The sequence below is a fragment of the Vespula pensylvanica genome, chromosome 6, assembly GCF_014466175.1.
Source record: "Vespula pensylvanica isolate Volc-1 chromosome 6, ASM1446617v1, whole genome shotgun sequence".
Classification (NCBI taxonomy): Eukaryota; Metazoa; Arthropoda; class Insecta; order Hymenoptera; family Vespidae; genus Vespula; species Vespula pensylvanica.
Genome location: NC_057690.1, coordinates 2283990 through 2308312, shown reverse-complemented (window position 1 = coordinate 2308312; position 24323 = coordinate 2283990). Strand labels below are relative to the sequence as shown.

General features: G+C 33.3%; 4 protein-coding genes across 9 annotated transcripts in view; 3 read left to right on the top strand and 1 right to left on the bottom strand.

The window, feature by feature from the left end:
- Positions 1-10956, top strand: part of LOC122630158 (SWI5-dependent HO expression protein 3-like) — a 12865-nt gene extending 1909 nt beyond the window's left edge. Inside the window, exons 2-12 of the mRNA XM_043814342.1 lie at positions 5009-5084; positions 8218-8440; positions 8598-8624; positions 8698-8802; positions 8926-9121; positions 9218-9567; positions 9860-10028; positions 10107-10181; positions 10345-10494; positions 10564-10728; positions 10823-10956. Coding sequence (XP_043670277.1) covers positions 5009-5084; positions 8218-8440; positions 8598-8624; positions 8698-8802; positions 8926-9121; positions 9218-9567; positions 9860-10028; positions 10107-10181; positions 10345-10494; positions 10564-10728; positions 10823-10939 — 1653 coding nt within the window. The 3' untranslated portion in view covers positions 10940-10956. The remainder of the gene's footprint in view (positions 1-5008; positions 5085-8217; positions 8441-8597; positions 8625-8697; positions 8803-8925; positions 9122-9217; positions 9568-9859; positions 10029-10106; positions 10182-10344; positions 10495-10563; positions 10729-10822) is intronic.
- Positions 10957-11288: 332 nt separating this feature from the next.
- Positions 11289-19775, bottom strand: LOC122630205. Of its 5 annotated transcripts, XM_043814471.1 has the most exons (4): positions 18955-19012; positions 15847-16077; positions 12210-13418; positions 11289-12125 (listed from the first exon to the last, which is right to left on the bottom strand). In XM_043814471.1, the coding sequence occupies exons 3-4, from the start codon at positions 13406-13408 to the stop codon at positions 11837-11839; spliced, it is 1488 nt and encodes a 495-aa protein (XP_043670406.1). In that variant the 5' UTR covers positions 13409-13418; positions 15847-16077; positions 18955-19012; the 3' UTR covers positions 11289-11836. The 5 variants fall into 5 exon arrangements, with proteins under 5 accessions (XP_043670406.1, XP_043670403.1, XP_043670405.1 ...); XM_043814468.1 differs by lacking the exon at positions 18955-19012 and adding an exon at positions 19446-19775 and having other exon boundaries at positions 11289-13418; XM_043814470.1 differs by lacking the exon at positions 18955-19012 and adding an exon at positions 19446-19775 and having other exon boundaries at positions 11289-13418; positions 15847-15962.
- On the top strand, positions 16814-18910 carry LOC122630207 (G-patch domain and KOW motifs-containing protein-like). Its single transcript, XM_043814475.1, has 5 exons — positions 16814-17001; positions 17128-17509; positions 17596-17699; positions 17793-18103; positions 18300-18910. Exons 1-5 carry the CDS (start codon positions 16862-16864, stop codon positions 18800-18802), a joined length of 1440 nt encoding a protein of 479 aa, XP_043670410.1. The 5' UTR covers positions 16814-16861; the 3' UTR covers positions 18803-18910.
- Positions 19012-21185, top strand: LOC122630210 (omega-amidase NIT2). Of its 2 annotated transcripts, none has more exons than XM_043814480.1 (6): positions 19012-19149; positions 19261-19407; positions 19813-19997; positions 20214-20382; positions 20584-20817; positions 20952-21185. In XM_043814480.1, the coding sequence occupies exons 1-6, from the start codon at positions 19104-19106 to the stop codon at positions 21038-21040; spliced, it is 870 nt and encodes a 289-aa protein (XP_043670415.1). In that variant the 5' UTR covers positions 19012-19103; the 3' UTR covers positions 21041-21185. The 2 variants fall into 2 exon arrangements, with proteins under 2 accessions (XP_043670415.1, XP_043670414.1); XM_043814479.1 differs by having other exon boundaries at positions 19048-19186.
- Positions 21186-24323: the final 3138 nt, after the last annotated feature.

Genomic DNA, 24323 nt, shown 5'->3' with positions numbered 1-24323 from the left:
AGAGAAAGAGAGAGAGAGAGAGAGAGAGAGAGAGAGAGAGAGAGAGAGAAATAGCAGTACGTAAAGTTTGCCGAGCTTATAATGAAGATATAACCGAGCCGGACTGCCGAGACATCTTTACGTCCGAGACGTTGCTTGGCTTGTTACTCGCTTATGGGTACACACGAGACTACGATACTCTCTCTCTCTCTCTCTCTCTCTCTCTCTCTCTCTCTCTTTCTCTCTCTCTCTCTTTGTTACTCTCTTTCTTACTCTCTTACAGATACTCTCAGCAACTCTCCCTTTGCCAGCTGATCCTCTTCGTCTTCACTTTCTTCCTCTTTTTCTTCTTCTTTCTTTTCGGTTTCTCTTCCCTCTCGAACGTTCCGCACGAGCGTTGTTGTTAATCAAAGACCACGAGCAATAACGACCGTACCACCACCGCGGGACCATTTAAATGCTCGGTCCCACACCAACGAGAAACTCTGTCCTCCTGAGGCCCAAGAGATCCTCGAGATCGACGATACCCGTTAAAGGCGCTCTCGCCTCTTTAAACGCGAGAACGCGACGCTCCGACGAACGATTTACGCGGAGACTTTAAAACGTACGAGTGAATCGGTAAAAGAAGAAAGAGAAAGAGAGAGAGAGAGAGAGAGAGAGAGAGAGAGAGAGAGAGAGAAAGGCCGATCGAAAGGGTCTTTGATAATGAGCAAGCTCGTTCGTGTCTCATCGATATCAACCAAAACATCGCTCGTCCGTATCTCGAACAGATTTTATTACTTTATCTTAAAGGAGTTATCTCGGAATGTTTATTGTATTTTTTTATTTTCTCTTTCTTTTTTTTCTTATTACTCGAGAACATCTTCTTTTTCCTTTTTCAATTTTTTATTAAACGTTGTAAAATGTTTCATTTTTTATAACGTCGAAACTTTCGGAAGATCGAATGAGTTAACGATCCGAATCAATAAGCTACGATCTAAATAAATCGATTTGCAATATAATTCGATTTGTTTTTTCTTTTTTGTGTTTTTCATTGTATATCGTCGAATAAACGTTTATATAGTCATGATTTATTATTGTCATTCATGGTCATACGAAATACGATTACTTTCGATTACAAAGATTACACAACATTTCAATTGATTTTCCATGCAAAAAGAATAAAAAATAAAAAACGAAAAAGAAACGGAAAAAAAAAACTAGATCTAAATGTGAATCAAAGGAATCTAATTGTCGCGAGAGCGAAACGATTTAACACGCGCGAACAAATATTATCAAACGCTGACTGACAGAAATCCATTTATCCGCGTATCGCGAAGCAACGTAGGGAGAAGTGGAGGGATGAGGAAGAGAGAGGGTTGGGGAAGGGAGGGGGATTGAAAATCGGCTCGATATATCGGCGCGGTGCCAAACTCTCGCGAATCATTCGCGGTGTTCATATCAATGCAGTCCTAATTGAACACGATTCGATATTCAACGAGTTAAATAATTGTCTTTCGAAAAAAAAAGCCGAATTCGCGTGAAACGATAATTATCAATAGTTATCTCTGTCCTCCCTTTCTCTTTCTTTCTCTTTCTCTGTTTCTCTCTCTCTATCTTTATCTCTATCTTTTTATCTATGTCTCTCTCTGTCTCTGTCTCTTTCTCTCTCTCTCTCTCTCTCTCTCTCTCTCTCTCTCTCTCTCTCTCTCTCTCTCTCTCTCTCTCTCTCTCTCTCTCACTTGTAATGAAATATGGAAGATATGCGCGGGCGTGGACGTAAATTGTAAATACATAGTTTTACATAGTGTGTATAATATACCTATATCCATACTCGTACATACTCACATCGAAACGTTATAACATATAGTATTCAACCTCATCGAATTTTATCATTCGATGTATCTACTATATACGATAAAACAAACAAAAAAGAAAGCGGACGAACCAAAAAAAAAGCAAGGAAAAAATTTTCAGAAAGAAAGAAGGAAAAAGAAATATTCGATATTAAGTTACCACGATTTCCAATTAAATTTCGATATCATCGTCCTTCATTGTCAACGTCTTCGTCGTCGTTGTCGTCGTCCTTACCGTCGTCTTCGTTTTATTCGAAGCTAGAGAGACCGGTTCTGGAGAGCGTAGATACTCGTAATATTGAAATAAAATTCTACAATCTTTATCTCTCTCTCTCTCTCTCTCTCTCTCTCTCTCTCTCTCTCTCTTTCTGTTTAAATTCTCACGATGATACGAAAGCATTAGATCGAAAATTTCACGACAATCGTCGAACGTCGTGCAGGAATGAATCGATCGTATTCTCTGATGCGGATGGAACATAAGATTACGTCGAGGACGTTAAAGGGTTAAACGAACGAACGAACGAACGAACGAACGAACGAACGACCGATGGCCGCACGTAAAGAGCTCGATCGAGGAAGTCATGTACCTTACTCGCGGACACGACGATGTACATACATACTTACGTATATACATACGTATGCATACATGCTGTACAACGCAGAAGACAACACGAGAGAGAATATACACGCCACGCCCGGCCCAGCCCGGCCCAGCACAGCCCGGCCCGACTCGACCCAACTCGGCCCGACTCGGCCCGTATGAGCGCGAACCAGACGAGATTCGCATTATAATCCTATTACAGATTTACTTCTTTTGTGGTACATTTAAATCCACCCTCCCATCTTCATTCGACGTCCACGCTCGTCTCTTCTCTTTTTCTTTTCTTTTCTTTCTCTCTTTCTTTCTTTCTTTCTTTCTTTCTTTCTTTCTTTTTTCTCTCTTCAGTCCTTCCTTCGTTCATCCTCGTTTTATTCTTCGTTTTCTCTTTCTTCTTCTTCTTCGTCTTCTTGTTCTTATTCCTCCTCCTCTTCTTCTTCTTCGTCTTCGTCTTCGTCTTCGTCTTCGTCTTCGTCTTCTTACACCGGCACTACGGCCAACAACCTGCTCTGACGGCCGCGCGTAAAATTGGCCGGAACGCATTTTTCCATTAGGCCGGTACCCGAGCCACGTTACAAATTATAGGTGTACTCTTATTGGAGAGCCCCGATGAAACGAGGGAACCGATATGCTCTCGACGTTTTCCCCTTAACCTTCGAGTCGAACGACGACGGAGAGACGACGGAGTGATGACGTCTTCGTCGTTCGACCGAGCAAAAACCAAGCCCGATTCCGTAAACACGCTTGCCCTTTTGAAACAGGTGCTCTTCCATTACCGTCTGAGTACTTTCTTCTTCTTCTTCTTCTTCTTCTTCTTCTTCTTCTTCTCCTCCTTACTTTTCTTTTTTTGCTTCATTTTCTTTTTCTTTTGTATCTCCTTGAAAAAGAGGAAAAACGTATTGCTCGTCCAGTACGCAATACGACGACGATAATAACGCATGTGAAAGAGGAAACTCGAAAAAGTGGAAGGAGTGTCTCCACACAAGCCATTACTACTAATACACACACACACACACATGCATACAACTTCATACATTCATGTGTACATACAACCTACGTACATAAACTTACGTACATACGTATATCTACTTCTTCACTGTATATCATGTAAGCACGCGGAAATCAGGATCTCTACGATCCCGTTCCCGAGTGTAGCCGAACTAATCGATGATCGCGACTTCTTCCATAGGCAACTATGGAAAACCGGCAAATGCGATTTTAATGTCGACATTTCGCTGCTCGTTCCTAGTATCATACAGCATCGGCCATAAATGAAATCCATTCTCGTCCGTTCCCGTGTCGCCTAACGACACGATTCCCGGGAGAGAATACTCGATTTTTAATACTTAAGAGTCAACTTAAAGAGTCCACTTCTACACGAAGGGTAGTAAGTAAGTAAGTAAGTAAGTAAGTAAGTAAGTAAGTAAGTAGAAAGAACGTATTAAAGGGATCGTAAGAAAAGAAGAAATATCAGAGTTGGTTACGTCGTTAGTAATACTTTGTTACTGGATCCGCTAACGATCACCACCCTTCTATCACCCAACCATCTCCCCACCCTTCTATATCTACCCTTCTCTTCTTCTTTACATCTACGAGAATCCCCCTTTTCTTTTACCGCTTATTATATCGCGCGACGAACATTTCCCCCGTTTTTCCCTTCGTACTAATACTTCGTCCTTCCTCGAAATAAACTCACACCCTTATTCGAAGCTAAAAGGATTCGGCAATAAACAACGGTGAGTCTCAAAATTAGCCGTAGGGGTGATCGTTCTTTCTTTCTCTCTTTCTCTCTCTCTCTCTCTCTCTCTCTCTCTCTCTCTCTCTCTCTCTCTCTCTCTCTCTCTCTCTCTCTCTCTCTCTTTCTACAATCTACGCGAAAACACAAACGCACAGCCCTAAAGTCACACTAGCAAACGACGACCTTCCTTCTTTTCCCTTCCTACCCACCCTTAGATCTCCCTCATCCCCACTTCCACCCTAACCCTCGTCCGCTTGGCTAGGCTGCTCGATGGATTAGCGATGTACCGGCAAAAAAAAGAAGAAGACGAAGAAAACAAAGAGTAAGAAAGAGAGACAATCTACCCTAGATGGTGTAAACCTTCTTAACGCACTGTCGTTTTAATTTTAATAACGGCTGACCGTAAATATCTTCACGAGGACGTTTATTCGTTCCTTGTATACACCTAAGAAACTGAACTTTCACGTTTACTCTCTTTCGTTAGCTGTAGATATATCGAGTAAGTAAGTAACTAAGTAAGTAACTAAGTAGATAAATAAGTACTCAGATCGAACTCACTCGTGAAAAGTTTGAAAGAAATAAATTTAATAAATAAGAACAAAGAAGGGACGAAAAGAGTGGGGACTTCAAATTCGATGTAATCTGATAAATAATAAATTACCCCTAAATCAATGACAACGATTTCTTTTTTTCTTTTTTTTTTCTTGGACTCGATCAAATCCGCGAGATCATCCATCGATTTTAACCAAAGGATAAAAAGAGACAAACAAAAAATAAGTTCGTCGATGATGATAGTAAAGAAGAAACTTCTCAAATATCGAATATAATATACTCGAAAGAATTTCTTTCTCGTTTCAGGTTTCCAAGAACGCGGCAGTATTGGATAACAAAAAGGAGATTGCAAATGATGCCGGGGTGGAGAGGATCATTGCTGGTAAGTGTATCTAATTACCCGTGGCGTTTACGTCAACGTTTACAGTGATTTACAACGCGATTGTAGCGACGACCTTCGACAGAAAATAGAGAGAGAGAGAGAAAAAAAGAGACAGCCAGAGAGATAGAGAGAAAGAAAGAGAAAGAGAGAGAGAGAGAGAGAGAGAGAGAGAGAGAGAGTCACGAATCGTAGAGATGGAAGGATTGGAAAAGAGATGAGTGGAGATGCGTCGGGGGTGAAGTGGGGTAAGAGAGAAGAGATGAACTAAACGGTTCACGGCTAAAAACTTGTAAAGGATTCGGTCATTTATCATGATGTTGCCAAGCCGCGGGGCACTACAGGGAACGAAAAGGGGGAGGAATATAATCCACTGGACAGGCTAATCGCGGACTAACTATCCACATATTATCCAGAATAATTCCACGTTAGCGGGGTGGGCACTCGTGGTCGAGGGTTCACCAACTGATCGTTCTTGCGTATCGAAAGGGAATATAACACTGCTATACCTTAAACACATCGAGACAACGCTCTTATTCCTTTCGAAAAATATACTTTTCTTCGTTTCTAGATCTCAAGTATACTTAATTTGTTTCTGTTTCTTCTTTCTCTTTTTTTTTTTATTTTAATGATTTGATTTTGATAAAAAGAAATGTTGAAAGGAAGTATCAGGCTTGCTTTGTAAAATATCTCGTCTAGATTCGTATAACGATCTAACTAAGATTAGCTATACGTGTCGTAATAATAGATAAGTATCTACTTATTTACTCGTTATTGTCGATTATATTTGAGAAAAAGATACAAATAGAAGATTGGTAAAGATCGATAATTTTCTTCATACTTTTTTTCTTTTTTTTTTCCACAACAACAAATAATATTCTCCGATATCTATGTTCATGGGGATGGTGGTTGGTGATAGTAACGACGTCTGTAAAAAAAAAATAAATAAAAGCGGAATGAAAAAAAAAAAAAAAACACGGAAAATAAAAAATCAGAGAAGGGCAACGCGTGTATAATCTTTCAGGTAGGAATTATATAGGTAGGTATACGCGAAACCATAGGAATTCGTGATAAAGCGGGAGAGTTAGATTTTCGGGCCAGCACAATGCAAATAACGGGCTTAACGTTAGAGCATTTTTATACGGACGCAGTCTGCATTACCCGTGCCCCGTAAATATACCCGACATGTGGGTGCAATTTTGAAGCTTGTCACGCGTAAATAAAGTGAGCTCGACCGTGGAAATTAATTAGTGTACCAAAGGGCAAAACGTAGAGAAAATTGGCAGCATCGGATCGCAGGTATAATTGGCGAACAAATTTAATTAGTTACTCTGTTCAACACGTAGCATTCGCAAAATATTACGCGAGTCCGTGCTAACAAGTATTAATTAATGCAAAATAATGGAACGCGAGCGCGGTGTTATTCGATAACTCCGATTGTAGTCACGATTGATTCCGAAGAATAGAATTTAAAAAAAAAAAAAAAAGAAGAAGAAAAAAGAACAAAAAAGAAGGAAAAAAGCTGATATTAAGTTACCACACGTAAAATACGTGTTACACGTAACGAAACAACGATGAGCAACATCGGCTTCGTTAAATTCGTTGTCTGTATTACTCGTTCCTATGATCTAATCGAAAACGAGATAAACGACATTGAAAAAGGTGACAAATTTTCTTCTACTTTTTATCGATTCCAATCAGAAATATTCTAACGATGAACTCCGTTAAATCTTTGCAACTTTGTGAATTTTTTCACGCGTTTACAATAAAATAGTATAATCGTACAGGATAGACCAAAAGTTTCTAGACTCCCATACTTGTGATTTGACTATCTGAAAAAAAAGGAAACATTAATCTTAAAAAAAATCTCCGAAAAGAGTAGTTGATTTTTAAGAATTATCTAAGAACATTTGTCTCGTTTTACGCTTGTATTAAGTATGACTTATACATAAAAAAGAAGAAAGAAAAAAACCAAAAAAAAAGAAAAAAAAACATGAGAAACTGGAGATACAAAGCGTTCGAATGTGATCACAAAGTTACGTGACGTTACATTTCGTTACATTAAGTGTTAAAAATTTATCTCCGATAGAATAAGGTAAGAAACGTTTTCTCCTTTCGAAAAAAAGAAAAAGAAGAAGGAAAATGAACTAACAGAACAGACAGGCCAACGAAGGAGACATACGGAGGGGATCATCGTTGTTCGAACAACGTGTTAGAGGTACACATATAACGCCTTCAAATTACAGACTGGCCAAAGTCCATCCATCATAACTGGGTCCTCGGAACTGAACTTAGGGTCCCCGTGAACCGCCCCAAACGTTTAAGTCGTTAGCAATTTCCTGCGCACGGGACCATTTTCAGGCCCAAATTCCATATGGTCCGATAATATCCAATAATATCATCGACCTCCTCCACAACAGTTTTACCTTCTCCCCCCGATCGAATTCATGAATTTATCGTTTCGCGATAAATTATCGGACCTCTTTACGTCGACACGACCGACGTTAATTAACGGCCGAATTCTTGCCTTCTTAACGATCCCTTTTAGTAATCATTTTATAATCTTTTGCTTTCTATCTATCTCTCTCTCTCTCTCTCTCTCTCTCTCTCTCTCTCTCTCTCTCTCTCTTTCTCTCGTATCTTGTCTAATGATAATTATATAATCTCTAATAATCTTTCTCTTTTTATTTTCCTAAATTTTGATTGACGATTATAGAAAAAAGAAGATATTCATGTTTATTTTTTGTTTTTTAATCGAAATTATCTTTTCTTTTTTTAAATTACCTAACATTTTTATCGACTTGACATCTAATGTTTGTTAAGTAAATAACTAGTCGATCCTGTAGATGGTGGTAGCAGACGGTAACATCTGCGTGAATACTCATTGGATAACGTAGTGCACTGCAATCGCGCGAATTACGAAATGATAAAACAATTTTAATGGGATATGATCAATAAATTTTTCTTTTTCCTTTTCTTTTTTATTTATTAATAATATAATTTGTATCAAAATTTAAAGTTAGAGGAAGAAATAATATTAAAACAAACGTGAAAATCAATTTAATTAAATACGCTTAAATATTTCTCTTCTTTTTTTTTCATGATCATTAATAAAATAATATGTAAAATTTGTTAGTTCAGAACAATATTGACACGAAAGCTAAATTCACGCAAACGTGTAAATTCTGGAACGAAGAAAAATTAAAAAATGTATATACCGAGGAAAAAGATAATGCGAGTCGTTCTACTCCGTCATTATTTTACGATGAACACAAAAAATGTATGAGCTTTGTTGAAGAACCAGCACCTCAATGGTTGATCGAAGAAGCCCTCAGCAGAGGGAATGAGGTATGCAAAGAGTACGTAAAATGTTCGTACAAACTTTTTCACCAAAATTTCTTGCTTCATTATAATAAAAATTTATTCATTTAAATTGATTTAAATTCAAATACTATTACGTTTTTTACGCTCTTACGACGAAACTTACCGATGACTTAGAAAGGAATGGCAGAAAAGCTTGAAATCGGCCAATAAAGAAATCGAGTAAGTTTTACCGCGAATATTGTGATCGCGAATGAGATCATACTTCGCATATGAAAATAAAATTATTTTTCAGCTATGAAAATGTTATTTTCGATTTGAAGAATAAACTTAACGAGACTAAAGTCGAGCTCGAAGAAGCGATAAGAAAGAAAAATTTCGTTAAAGAAAAATATAAAAGGTCTATCGCGTATTTATTGAATTATCTCGTTTTTTTTTTTTTTTTATAATTCCTTTTCTTTTTTTTATTTTTATTACTATCTACTATCTCCGAAGTTAATATCAATTAATACATTTATTAAAGGATCGCGGAAAATGTACAAATGGAAGCTTGTAAGAAGAACGAAGTGTTGCAAAAAAAGATCATACAAATCTGCACTTCGGTTTTGGAAAAATTAGGATCATCCGCGTTGTCGAATAATAAAGGAAATGGGTCTCAAAATAATAATCGTAGATCTTCGAGATATTTCGGGAAATTATCGAAACGATTATATAAAAAGGTATTATCATCGTTTCCATATATTCGTTTTAAAATGACACACTATCTGTATATCGCCGATAATGTATTACAAATAAACAGAACAAATTTTTTTTAGTTACGAGTTGCAATTTCAACTTCGAAAAAGCTAAAGCGTGAATTATCGAAAACACGAAAGGAATTGAAAAGCAAGTCGAATGATTATGAATCAGTAAACAAATGTTTTACAATTTTAAAACAAGAAATGGAAACTACCGAGACGAATTTGAATGATCTAATAAATGAGAATGCAACTCTTCGTAAAAAATTCGAGGATATGAAAGAATGGATGGAATTGAAGATTGGTAAGGAACAAAACGAAAGGATCAGTGTCACGCAAATGCGTGAATTACCGAAATACAGAGAACTAGCTAATTTAAAGAAAAAATCTGAAGAAGATTGCGCAACTATCAAACAACTTCATAACAAGTGAGTTTAAACGAGTGTCCTTAAAAATTTCACAAATTTTTTTTTCTCCTTTGTATTATATTCGTTATAAATATCATTAATAATTTAATAAGTTTGTATTATATTTAATAATAATAATATATACAAAATAATGCGTATATCATTACGATTGGAATGGAAAATTATTATGATTAAAAATAAAAAGATAAAAAATAAAAATTAATTGAAAGTAATATTTCCTAAACGTGATTATATTTTCTTAATATTATTATATATTTAATAAAATAAAAAAGAAAATATTAATTATACACAGATTATTACGATCGGAATCAGCAAACGCCAATAAAGGATTTTTACTGAACAGTTACAAAGGTCAAATATCGGACCTTGCCAAGGAAAAAGATCTATTTACGTCTAAGATCAAAGAATTGGAAAACGAATTGACTGCACTTAGAACCAGCAACGCACAACTCAAAGCCAAAGTATATAAATAATTTCTATTCGTGTGCACTATAACGTAAATAACTGCTATAACATAAATAAATGATTTCCACACACAGATTTCTTTAATAAACGAGGAGAAGTTAAACCTTGCTTGCAAAATGGAAAAATCTGAAACGGATTTAAAACAACAGGTAAGAAAAATAATTAACGCTATTCAGTGGAAAATATTTTCTTTCAAATTGTTTATAAAAATGTACATCTATATACCTATATATATATATATATATATATATATATATATATATATATTTCGTAAATTGAAGGAACAAAAGATTATTCGTTTATCGTTGACAGATCGAATCTCAGATAAATCGAAAGCACGAGGAATCGATGCAGGAGGAGATTAATGCTATTAAAATGAAATGCGAGGACGCGATCAAAATTTTGAAAGAAAAATTAATCACTTTCGAAAGTAAAAACATCGAATATTCAAAAGCTATTAAAGTGAAGTATCTCCTACGAATTAAACTTATTTAAGTTTCACCGATCATCGATAACTAGTCTTTGCATTAGGAATTTTTGAAAAAAATTCACGATCATTGCGACGAACGAAATAGTGAAAAGACGAATTTTTATGGGAGCGAAGAAAGCGAGAGAGAAGCACACGAGACAGCTTGTAATATTTTGAACATGACACCCGAAGAATTAACAAACTTTATGAATGGAAAACCTAACACGGTAACGAAACTTTTAAATGAACAAAAATTTATTTAAATTTATTTGATTAAACAATTTGTTTTCTTTACAAACACACACTCACGCGCACACACAGGTCAACAACACTTGGCTAACAGATTTGAACAAGATCACGTCGAAGAACAATTTCTCAGATGGTTTGGCTAAATTTCTATTCAAAACAACGCTCGACAAAATTTATACATCAGCTTGAAAAAAAAAAAAAAAAAAGAAAGAAAGAAAAGCTATTCAAAATAAAATAATCGTAAATAATCGTAAATAAATCAGATATACTAAACACTTTTGTCTCGATACGAATAAAGATGATGTCTCGTGCTTTCGTGTAGATAAAACAAAAAAGAAAAGAAAGATATTAAAAATGATATTTCTCGCTAAAATCACTGCGAGTTATTCAACCATTCCCAATACCCACTACCTACCAACAACCCATTAACCAATAAACCATTTTCCAATCCCAATTAGCGATACAAACCAACTATTCTTCCCTTTTGAAAGAAAAAGAGAGAGAGAGAGAGAGAGAGAGAGAGAGAGAGAGAGAGAGAGAGAGAGAGAGAGAGAGAGAGAGTGCGAACATGATATCGTAGAATCTTCATTGTCCAAATTAATTAACAAACTTATATTAATATAAAAAACAAACCAATTCAGTTGACAACAAGATTTGAAAAAGATTTCGAAATGAACGAAATTAATATTAAACGTATAATAAAATTATTTCATAGACAATTAAAACATATAAATAATAAACGTAAGAATAATGAAGATTCCACTGTACCAGCAAGTGGAAATTAATAACAAAATTAATTATAATAATAAAAAATTATTATAATAAACTCTTTTATAGATAATAAAATATATAAATAAGAAATGAAGATTTTTATGAAAATTAATAATAAATTAATAATAAATTCCACTGTACTAGCAAGTACACTTATTACTAAGATCTTTCGACCAAGGATGACATTATAAAAAAAGTCATATCGTTTTCGAATAAGAATAAAACACATTTCACGTGAAAAGAGAGAGAGAGAGAGAAAGAGAGAGAGAGAGAGAGAGAGAGAGAGAGAGAGAGAGAGAGAAGGAAAAAAAAGTCTCAATTGGTATTCTTTCCAGTAGGTTCGCTGGTTGCGACAGGATCAGGTGCATTTTGAAGTCTTTCGAAGCCTATTGTCTCTCCGAAAATCTTTCTCCCATGAATCCTCTCGTCGTCCTTGACGCTAACTTCGGTACCAATTTGCACGGGCCAGGGTAACTTGTTATTCCCGTCGTCCCTGTTTTGAATCTGATTGACCACGTTGCTCCTATCGTTACTGCCTTCATATCCAGAATCGCTCTCATTTAAGTTCTCCTTCATCGAACCCTTTCTACGCTCCTCGTCATCCCTATATCCAACGTAAGGACGATCGTAAAAGCTCGATCTCTTTGTGTAAGAATCATAACCATCGTAGAGATGTCGATAGCGATACCTGCTGGGATCTACGTTACCGGGAACACGTTCGAATGTACCACCACGTGTTACGGTTGTCCTGGTCAATCCACCATCGTATGCCGTTCGAGGATAATTTCTAAGATCAACAGGCTTCCTTACGATCTCCGGCAAAGTAGCGTAATAAATGATTCTCTTAGGTTTCGGTGCGGTCCTTGTTCTACCGTAAAGATCGATATCCTCGTCCCTGTAACGATCGTAATAATAAGAATGCTCGTTGTTCGGTACACGCATGTAATAATCCCTTTCCATTCTATAATTTCGTTCGGGATATGCTCGATAATATTCCGAATATGGCCGACGTAATGGTGGTACATCGTAATCCCTCTCTCTTATCATATTTCTATACCAAGGTAGATCAAGGTCGTCATACGTTTTAGAAAAAAACGTATCACGAGATTCACGATTGTCCGGATAACCACGACGGTAATGACTCGTTACGAAATCGGCTCTTGGACCGTGATAATTTCTTAAGCCGATCGATGACTCATCAGCGTCATCGTTCTGATCCCTAAGGGGCTGTTGTTCGAAATTCGATCGATGTCGAAACTCAACGGATAGTGGCTGTTTCGACCATGTTTCCGGTGAAGCCAATCGTGCCTCACGAAGCGTCAACGTACTACCGATTTTTTCCATGTTAGTATCGTTGTCCGTTTCACGACGTACGCGATGATTAATATCTTTCGATTTATCGATTTTCTTATCGCTTTTCAACGATTGTTCCCAAATGTCGATCGGGAATACTCTCATGGAAACTTTCGTTTTGAAAATTTTTTGCGGATACGTCGAACTCTCGTCCGTCTTTTCATCGATCGATAAATCCTTCTTGGTATTAACATTTATTCTCTTTGTCAGATCATTTTGGTACGGTGACATCTCTCTTGAATCACGTTCGATATTTTCTTGATCGGACAAAGAATTCGGTTCGACGTTCTCGATCTTATCGATTATTTGATTATTAGGAAGATTTCGTAAATCGTTCAAAGGTATCAAACGACCCACACCGCTAACAGTGCGTACTTCGAAAGCAGATGAATCCAATCGAGGCCAAGATGGATGTTCTAAGAAATAATCGGACTTTGAGTAAGGCGATATTCGCCATGCTTGGCCAACACCGATCGCCTCGATCGATACGAGATGTATGATTAAAAGGTTTATACATGATTGCAGGGCGCTCATCTTGATCTACCTAAAAATAAATAAGAGAAATGAGTCAACGAATAATATAGAAAATTAATTTTATATCGTATATTTCTCATTGATTATATATTATTCTTACGTAGACATCTCTTGGTAGAATTTACAAGATGAATGATAAATAGATCGAGAAAAAACAAGAAAGGAAAGAAAGATCAGATTAAACGGAGTATAAAACGTTAATTTTGGTAATAAATTTTATATAACAATAATAAGCTACGCGTCAGTTTCACTCTTTTGTTCAACCCGGAACGAACGTCACATTCTTTCCTCTGGTCATTTGCATGCCAATAAAAATAAAATATAACGTGCGTGCTCGAACTAATTACAATTCGTAACTAATTACAATGACCAATAACGATCTGTGCTAAGCTCTGTAAATCATCAAATCGTCTCGGTACGCTTTTTAACATATTTCATTATATATCAATTTCTTTATAAATGTTATTGCCGTATAATTAATATTTAATTAAAGATAAAAGAATGAAACAACGAATGATAAAAGAATTGTGTCGAAACAATTCGACGTAAAATTTGTCTATAAAATCTTAATCGAACATTGATCGATACGACGGTATCGAAAAATAAGAAAATACGAACGATAATGTTAGAAATAAAAAATAAATAAAGAAAGAAAAAAAAGTCGTCTGAAAATGGCGTATCGTACAGAACGAATTGAAATCGACAAACTACGTACACATTTAACGAGAGTTCCGTCCGGTCTCTCGACGCGCTCGGATGAGATCGTTCTCAGGGTCCGTAGAACCGCTACTGCCAAACAACTCGCTTCGACTCCTGATTCTCCATAACAAATATAATTTCCCACTCGTTTCCGCGGCATTATACACCGAGTTCCGGCCGGATCTACGATTCGCTCGATTGTTCGATTGTTCGTGCTACCCGTACGCATTTACGAATGACCACCATCGGACACTTGGTCCGATTTCTCAACCAAAAATCTCCCGAACTTAAGACCTTCGTATAAATGTCATGAACAAAACGACTGATTTACTTAGATTCCATTTTTTTTGTCTTTTTTTTTTTTTTTTTTTTTTTTTTTTTGAGATATCAAAAAAAAAGAGAAACGTTTCAGATTCGATCGCTATGTTTTTGCGAAAGGTGTTAAGGGAAAAAGAGAAAGAAAAAAGGAATGTTCATCCTTTTAAAAAAATATGAAACAATTCGTCCGAAGGATATTAAATGAATTATATTATTTAGATAAAATATTAGATTACGAAGAATCACGACAAACCGCAATAAACTCGATCAGATTTCTCAAAATATAATACAAGACAAATAGATTTTATTTAAATTCGTTCGTTCAAAATACTTTTAAAAAGATTTTCAAATTTGATCGTTAATTATAACTATATCTATCTTTATAAAGAGATTCTCAGGCAATATCGTCAATGAGAATTCTGATGAAAATTTAATTAAAATAAATACAAACTAATGTTTCATTTTTAATCATTTTTTTTTTTTTTTTTTAACGATTCGTTTCTAAAAATCGTCGGTGATTTTTGATAAATAATACATTTCAACAAATTTAAAATTCAATAGTAGCAGGTGCAACTATATAAGAGAAAAAAAAAGAAAAAATAATAATAAAAAAAGCTGCTTGCGTTTTTGTCAAAGGCAGGACGAAATGAATAGGGCAAAAGACATGGAGACATAGCGGAACAAATCTTCGTCGAGTTTGTACCAGTGTAACCACCGGCAACAAGGTTACGCCTGCAAAATTTACAGTTACGTCGGCCCACGAGACCGTTTCATTCCGCGTTTACTGTTCCTAATTATCGCGACGATAACAAGGAACATCAGTTGAAGCGCGAGAAATGTCGTGAAGTAATAAAAATGCACACGTTTATGCATCTCACGAGATTTAACGAGACATTAAATCTATTTCTATGTATTTAAGCGTATAAAAATTCAATAATAATTACGTTACTACTACATAAACCTACCGTTTAAAATGAAGTACCGTTGAAAATTAAAAAGAAAAATATATATAAAAAAAAAAATAAAAAAGAACAATTTCCATAAACGTAACGTAATTTTTTTTTTTTTTTATTTTAACTGCACTGTCAATATATATTTTATATATATGCGTTATATATATTTAATAATACATAAACTTTATGCGTTAACAATTTCTCAAGACCGTTTTGATTTTTTTTTTCTTTTTTTAGTTTACACATGTGAATTTAGAAATGTCTACAATAAAAAGAATTGCAAAAGAAAACAGAAAACTAAATCACTCGATTAAATTTATAATTTATTAAAAATATTCTGTATGAAAAAATGTAATATATATTAAATATATTACATATATCAAAATTATATATATATTAAATAAATCAATAACTATATATATATATATATATATTCAAATTCAACTTATACGTAATGAAATCACTTACCTTGCTCCGTTCTCCGTTACTTCGGTCGTATCACAATGTCGTTGACTGTTCGGAGTGACTACGATCACTACGTTCTCTATACGGTACGGCTTCCCGATTTACCCCCAACTTCGTATCTGCATACCGTTCGTTCAGTTGTCATGGCTGAAACTACCAAACCGTCCTCTCTACCCCCGCCACTCCTGCTTTTTTCCTCTCTAAACAAAGCCTTCAAACTCGAGCTTTGATATTCTTTATGGTATAAAAAGAAAAACAAATAAATCCCAATGGGATTCGTGCGTAAACTCACAATCGTGTTCTTAAAATATATCGAGTAAATATTCGAGAATTATGAAAAGAAATTTTTTGTTTTTTTTTTTTTCAAATAATATTTTCCAAATATATTTCATTTAATTATATTATATATATATATTTATTTATTTATTTATTTATTTTTAACAAATGGAATAAATATATAGTATACGTATTTACATGTTTCTATATATATATATATATAAATATATTTCTATTGATCTTATAAAAAAATATTGAATAATGATTTCTATAGACCTTACAACATAAAAAAATGTATTTATTATAAGATACTATTTCGTATTAATAAAAATTTCGCAAATCGATCAAAATTGAAATATAGCGCGAAAACAATCTCGATATTTTTATCGATTATACAAGTATCGACTGTTCGAGTTGGCTACTACTATCCATGCACTTCACAAGTTATGTTTTTATTACTAGATCGTCTTCAATCGTACCAACCAATGTTTCTAGGGAAAATGTTACTACGTGGATCGTTTCATTCAAATTTTCGCAATATAGACCTTAATATGTCTCACATTGTCTAAAATCGATCGTTCGTAGATTGTACAAACATTGTGGAAAAATCATTTTTAATAATCTGAAAAATCACTAAAAGTTTAATATAGATGTATCGATCGATTAATAAAATCTGTATAATATTACTAATAATTGTGAAGAAATAATATTTTTACGTGTTACTATACCATACAATTTAAAAATGACAGAAGAAGGAAAAAAAATTTCTTTTGGTTTTGCAAAAACTATTAAAAAACCTGTATTAAAAAATACACTTTCCCAGGAACAAAAGAAAGTCGATTATATTGAATGTCTTGATGACAAAGGTATTAAAGTAATTGGGTAAGTAATAATGATATATTAATAAAACTTAGAAAAAATTCTAAGTATCTCTAACCTCGTCATTAAACATTAAACAATAAACATTATGTATGAGAACGAGACGTTTAAAATTTGATTTTATTATAGAGAAGAGGAGAAGAAAGATGAACCTCTGGTCATTCCTTTGTTAGGCTCTGAAATGTGGCATGATAGAATTATTAATAAAATTGATGCTGATATTTTTGAGCCCAAACCAGTGCCAAATGAAGAACTGAAATTAAAAAATGATATTAAAAAAGAGCAGAGTAACGAAATAGCTAATGGAAATGCAACGCCGATTCATACAGATATTCCTCCTATGATTATTAAAATAGAGCCAGCTGATTCAACTACTACAGAAACGACATTGGAAGAGCAGGCAGCTAAAGAAATTATAGAAGATTTAAAATCTACAGGAAAAAAAGAAGATTCTAAAGTTTTAACATTACCTGTAACAGAAGAGGAAAAAGCTTTAAGAGGACAAGAAGAGGTAAGTTAAATTCTATCAATTAAATTTTATAATTTGTTTGTTGCTTATAAAAATCTTCTTAAACAATATTACTCTAACTTTTATAGTCTACTTTAGAAGATTATGAACGAATTCCAATAGATGCGTTTGGTCTTGCTATGTTACGTGGAATGGGATGGCAACCTGGACGAGGAATTGGGAAAAATGAAAAGTATAAATCTGTTCTGATATATAAATACTATATATAAATATTAATACTGTGTATCTGTTTAAAAATATTATTTTGTTATATCATATTTTATAGAGTAGTCGCAACTGTTATACCTGAATTACGTCCAAAAGGAATGGGCCTTGGAGCAGACAAAGTTACATTGCAAAAACAAACAACAAATTCTAAAGACAAACAAGAAGAAGAAATAAAAATTAAGAAAGGTACCTATGTGAAGATTGTAAGTGGCAAATACGTTAACTCTTACGGTCAAATAGAAGGATTAGACGACGATGCTGGAAGATTAATCGTAAAAATGGCTTTGGGAGGAAATATTATTTCTGTAAACGAATTTATAGTTCAACCAGTTACAAAAGACGAGTACATTAAGAAAGCTAAGGTTTTAAGTTAGTATATGAGTTTCATTTCCTATCTAGGGATCTTTAAAAGGTTCATGTACTTATGTATCTACGTTAAAAATGATTGATAATGTATTTTACAATAAGTTACTGTCAAAATACTTTTTAAGGATCTCTATGTTATTGCAATACCTTAATAGGCATTGAAAGTTTAGTGTTTAGTATTTTATGACACTGATTTCAGATGTAGCAAAGTACGAGGAATATAAGAACAAAGAAGCAACTGAATTAGAAAAATCTCCATCTTCTGAACCCAGCAAAAGTAATCAAAATAGCGAAAAGGAACAATATGAAAGAGACGAAAGAGGTAATACCGAAAAACACACTAAAAGAAAACAAAAAAAAGATGATCATAAAAAAAAATCAAAAAAGCACAAAAGACAGTCAACCGACAGTGATAGTAGTATTGAAAGAAAAAGCAGAAAAAGAAGAAGCTCTAGTAGTAGCAGTAGTAGCAGGCATAGGCCAAAAAAATCTAAGAAAACTAAAAAACATAAGAAACATGATAGTTCACCGGAACAATCAAGTAAAAAACGAAAGAAGAAGGATAAGGAACGTGAAAAAACAAAAGACAAATATAGCCATAATTGTGAAACTTTAGATAGAAGGAAACATAAACAAAAAAGATCACGATCTAAGTCGCCAAAGAGAAGATCCAGATCGAGATCCAGATCAGCTAGAAGATGATGTACATTTATTCAAATTGAATTAATATTCCTCATTTAACCGCAAGCTCTATTGTACTATTTCATTTATATATAATTTTTTCTCTTAATAAAACTTATTTTTACATAACCTTTGAACACATTATTCTCACAATAGTATATTCAATCGATTACCTTACTCGCTATGTACGTAACTTTTATGATAATACTGAAGTTGTATACGTGATTTGTATTTTTAATTACTTAGCTTACGTCATCGTGTACATTATTATCTTTCGAAGTATGTATGTTGGCGCTGCACACACGGCTAACCTACAAATAATATGCTGCATACGAGCATACTTAAACAGTACTTCAGGACTATGTCAAGTACGTAAAATAAACAAACGTATAATCCGATCGATCGGTATAAAAAATAATACTTTTCTAACCATAAAAATAATAGTAAATTAAAACTTAAATATTTTATTTTGTTCGCAGCATTCCGCTTAGCGTTAGTGCAACTTGCTGTGAGTGATGATAAAGTAAGGAACATAACACGAGCGATAGATTATATCGAACGTGCTAAGAAAAATCGAGCGGACATCGTCGTATTACCAGAATGTTTCAATTCTTCTTACGGAATATGTAAATGTTTTAAATTATATTTTTCACATTTTACTTACGATATACAGCAAACTTTATTTCGTAAACGTAGCATATCCATCTCACGCAATTTTTGTTTATTTGATGAAACATTTGTTACCATTTCAAGTTAAACGTAAATTATTAAAGTGACCTTCGGAAAGAAAAAAGACGATCAACATAATTTATATACGTGAAAACTTATAGGCTTCCGAAATTCAAATCAACCAATCAAACGCTTCGTATTAAAAATATTAGTTTACTTTGTATGCGTATTATATTTAAAAAATATTCGTTTTAAACGTACACGTAAATAGTAATATAAAGACGTAAATTTTTTTCAATATAAATTTATATACATTATATATGTTTATATACATTTATATGAATGTTTATATGCAAATACAGCTCATTTCGAAAAGAATGCAGAAGAAATTCCAGGAGGTCAAACCAGCATTGCATTGTCCGATGTGGCCAAAAAAAATAATATTTACGTGATTGGTGGTACAATTCCAGAAAGAGAGGATGATAAATTATATAATACATGTACAATTTGGGCACCAGACGGGAAAATGATAGGCAAATATAGAAAGGTAATAATTTATGATTTCTAAATCTCGATCCAAAAAATCTACTTTAAAATCTGATAAGATATATTTTTTTAGTTCTCTCAAGTGGGAATTCCCACTAAAAAAAAAAAAAAAAAAAAAAAAAAAAAAAATACAAAACATCGCATTTAAATTTTATCAAAGATAAAAACTTTACCTTTTTTACCATTCGATGGATAACGTAATCTTCTTTATCGACAGATGCATCTCTTCGATATCGACATCAAAGGAAAAATAACATTCCGCGAAAGTGATTCTTTGAGTCCAGGAAATTCTCTATTTACCTTCGAAATGATGGGATGCAAGATTGGCATTGGCATTTGCTATGATATTCGTTTCGAAGAAATGGCGAAACTCTATAGAAATCAGGGTTAGTAAAACTTCAAAACTCCAAATAAAATAATCTTTAGATTTTACAATTTACAAATTATCGAGTCGTCCATTTTATCGGATTATCTCAAATAATTTTATCAATTTGTTTTCTTTTTTTATTTTGTTTTATTTTAATAATTTTTTCTTTTTTTTTCTAATTTCTTTTTCTCTTTTTTTCCTTTTCGTTTCTCGTCAATAGGTTGTCAAATGTTAATATATCCAGCTGCATTCAATATGACCACCGGTCCACTGCATTGGTCGCTTCTGCAGCGTTCCAGAGCAAATGACAATCAATTATACGTCGCCTGCGTATCGCCAGCTCGTGGTTCTCCTCCTGGTTATATAGCATGGGGACATACACAGCTAACTAATCCTTGGGGGGAAATTCTTCATGAATTAGATTCCGCGGAGGACATGATCGTCTGTGATATAGGTAACAGAGAACCTACTTATCATTGAAGGAACGCACAAAGTTCCACTTGCATACCATTACGAATTCCTTCGTTCTCTCATCTACATTCCTAATTATATAGAATCTTTAATTATTTCAAATCCATTATCTCATAGATCTCAAAACCGTGGACGAGGTAAGAGCTCAAATTCCAATTTTTTATCAACGACGTACGGATTTATACGACACCGTTTGGGTGAAGTAACAATATTTTCGAATAAATAATATTATTTTCCTTGTATAAAAATTGCTAACACTGTTGGGAATGAACAAAGATTAATATACCTATACATATAATGTAAGTATTTTATAAAAGATTATGGATAAATATAAATTCAGATTTTCTAATGAAGTTGATATAAAATGGCATAAATCCTAATTCCTTTATCGTGTAAACTGTAAAATAAAAGCGGGTTTACGTTAATGCGATGAGATATTTTCGGGTGAAATCGAACACATTCAATAGTTATAGTTCCTCAAACAAGTTTAATATCATTTCAATAATTTATTGAAATCTCTTTAATGTGGATTTAGAATGATTATTCATACATAAAAGGCCCCTTGATGATTAAACGACATAATTACAATGGAAAGTAATTACGTATTATCATAGCAAGATCATCATCATCATCATCATCATTATTATTATTATTATTATTATTATTATTATTATTATTATTATTATTATTATTATTATTATTATTATTATTTTCAAGATATTTCCTAAATATGTATTTACATTGAAATAGATTAATACTTCTTTTCTTTTTTCTTTTTCCATATCAGTAAACGTTTTAGGCTTTAAACTGGTAAGCTTAGAGAAATTGGTCGATTAATATTGAATACAATGGCTTCTCGTTTGTTAGAGAAAACAAAATATCAGAACATTATTCTTTTTTATCGCAAAAAGCACACCGTCGTCAATTTCGTCAATACATTCTCTTATCCGCTAATAAAGTCATACATATACACGTTTCCTCTTATATGTACTTCTTAAGAGCACTATAAACAATAACAATAATCGCGCAATAAATCCTTCTCAATAAACGAACTATCATTATTTCTTTTATCGATTTTAATCGTAAGAATAATATCGATAAAATACATAACGTACAACAAATCTCTCGATTATAATTATTAATTAATAATTAATAATCAATTTCACAGAGATAAAACAGATAATGGATGTATCTAAAGAGATTTCTTTACCCTCATCGAATCTCAATCGACGACATATACATTTATTTACAATTAAAATCAATTACTGATCGCGCTTCTGCGTTACAATTCACTTTAGATAAATAAATTATCAAATAATAATATGAGTATATGCGTATACCAATACGATAAAATAAGGATATGAATAGGAATGGAAGAGGGGCTAATAATAACAAATGATCTTTCTTTTACAAATCGATTTTACGGACGAATTTTCTTCGCTATTGTCGCAAAACAGTACATACATATATACATACATACATATATATATATATATATACATACATATATATAGGTATATATATAACTCGGAAGTAACGTGGTCACATCGTTTCGAAGAGATTTTTCGTTGATATCGCGAAATATCGTGCATTTCTTTTTTTTTATAATTTTTTTTTTAAATTTATTTTTTATTTCTTTTTTTTTTTATTTTTCTTTTTTTTTCCCTGAAAAAATTGGTCACGTGGGACGACGTCGTTATGTCCAAATATCGCACGTATCGTCGTAACGGCACGCAATTTATTTCACAAGAAGAATAAAGTGGAGAAGTTGAAGAAGTTGAAGAAGAAGAAGAAGAAGAAGAAGAAGAAGAAGAAGATGAAAAACGATATTAATATATATATATATATACATACAAAGATGATTTTTTTTATATTGTCCATACACGCACGCGCGATTTAATTAAGCTCGGAGAGAATAATTTCGATTGCGTCGATATAACAAACGATATTATATAAATACCCTGTAGCGATAAACGGAGCACCACAATGAGAAAAAAGCAATTCCATCGATCGCAATTTATATTCAGTGGCCGTTTTACGTCCCTTCTCGAGACCACATAGTGGCACAGGCAACACTTCCGAAGGATAATTAGGCCATTAAATGTAGCCGTTAAATAATAAACATACGCGTTATATCGTGTATCTGTCGTACCTTCGATTATTATCTGTTTCAACACTTCGCAGTAATGACGCTTGAATTATCAGACTCTCCTTATTTGAAATTTATAATTTAATTCGCTTTTTGATTTATATATATACACACACACATATATATATATGTGTGTGTATAAATATATATAATTTAATATTTGAAAATTATCTCTTTTTCTCTCTTTCAAAAAAACAAAAAGAGAAAAAACATTAGCCTTTAATAAATATTATTTGAACAAATTAACACAAAAAATTAAAACAATTGAATAAAATGAAGATAACGATCCTTTGTTATTTTTTTCTTTTTAATTTGTAATTAAATTTATAGAAACTATTATTACTGCAAAGTTAAATAAAATAAAGTATCGTGATATTTCCAGATAGATAATATGAAAAAAATAACTGAATTTTTCAGATCGATCCAATCGAATAAAATCATATTCGATACTCAAATCTCAAGCACATCCTTTCGAACACATGTTAAAATTTCATCGTTCATGTTATCGTCAAATTTCAACAAAACTTTATCCTCTCTTTCATGCATACATTCTCTCTCTCTCTCTCTCTCTCTCTCTCTTTCTCTCTCTCTCTCTCTCTCTCTCTTTGCCTCTTTTTGTTGAAAACAATCATCGAGATCTGTCGTTTGAATAAAGTTGTATTAAGTTTGTATTAAGTTGACGGATCCAATTTCTCATATCATGGAACTCGTGAAATTTTTTTTTGGTTCGACAAGACACTCGATAAAATTGGTTTCCTTCGTTTTCTTGGTTTCCTTCACATCGTACTTTTGATTGCTCAACATATTACAACATACAATTTTTGATTTTCTCGTAGGAATCTGATTCTATAGACGAAAAAATTCTGATCGCACGAAGATGGTTAAATAAATGGCACTGGAGACGTACTTGTTCACGTAGACATAAAAATCAATCGAATTTTCTTAAAAAGCGTGAGTGGAATCGTAAAAATGCTTTGATCGTGTTCAATCGCGTGTGACGGAACATATGTACGAGACATAGAAAATTGATGCATTTGTGATCGTTTGACACAAAAATTCAATAGAAGTTCTAAAATTCACGATGACCTAGAAAATTAATATCAATTTTTTTTTTTATTGTTTCCTTAGAATTAATTCGATTAGTTTGAGACCGTAAAAGATCAAATTTGATTAGATTTTATAAGGAATATTACAATTTTATATAACCCGCACATATAAATTACATCACACGTTAATTCGTTGATTCTTGCAAAAGTACAAGCATGCACAACATTCAAGAGATTATATTATATTAGTATTACATATAAAAACAATTTTTTTTTAAGTGTTGTCTAATTAAT

Bases quoted from the DNA above. Each gene is read 5' to 3' on its own strand.
- LOC122630205 (XM_043814468.1), bottom strand. From the start codon at position 13,408: ATGAGCGCCCTGCAATCATGTATAAACCTTTTAATCATACATCTCGTA.
- LOC122630207 (XM_043814475.1), top strand. From the start codon at position 16,862: ATGACAGAAGAAGGAAAAAAAATTTCTTTTGGTTTTGCAAAAACTATT. The intron at 17,002-17,127 runs GTAAGTAATAAT...ATTTTATTATAG, and splicing joins AAAGGTATTAAAGTAATTGG to AGAAGAGGAGAAGAAAGATG. The intron at 18,104-18,299 runs GTTAGTATATGA...CACTGATTTCAG, and splicing joins TAAGAAAGCTAAGGTTTTAA to ATGTAGCAAAGTACGAGGAA.
- LOC122630210 (XM_043814479.1), top strand. From the start codon at position 19,063: ATGTATGTTGGCGCTGCACACACGGCTAACCTACAAATAATATGCTGC. The intron at 19,408-19,812 runs GTAAATGTTTTA...ATGCAAATACAG, and splicing joins CAATTCTTCTTACGGAATAT to CTCATTTCGAAAAGAATGCA. The intron at 19,998-20,213 runs GTAATAATTTAT...CTTTATCGACAG, and splicing joins TGATAGGCAAATATAGAAAG to ATGCATCTCTTCGATATCGA.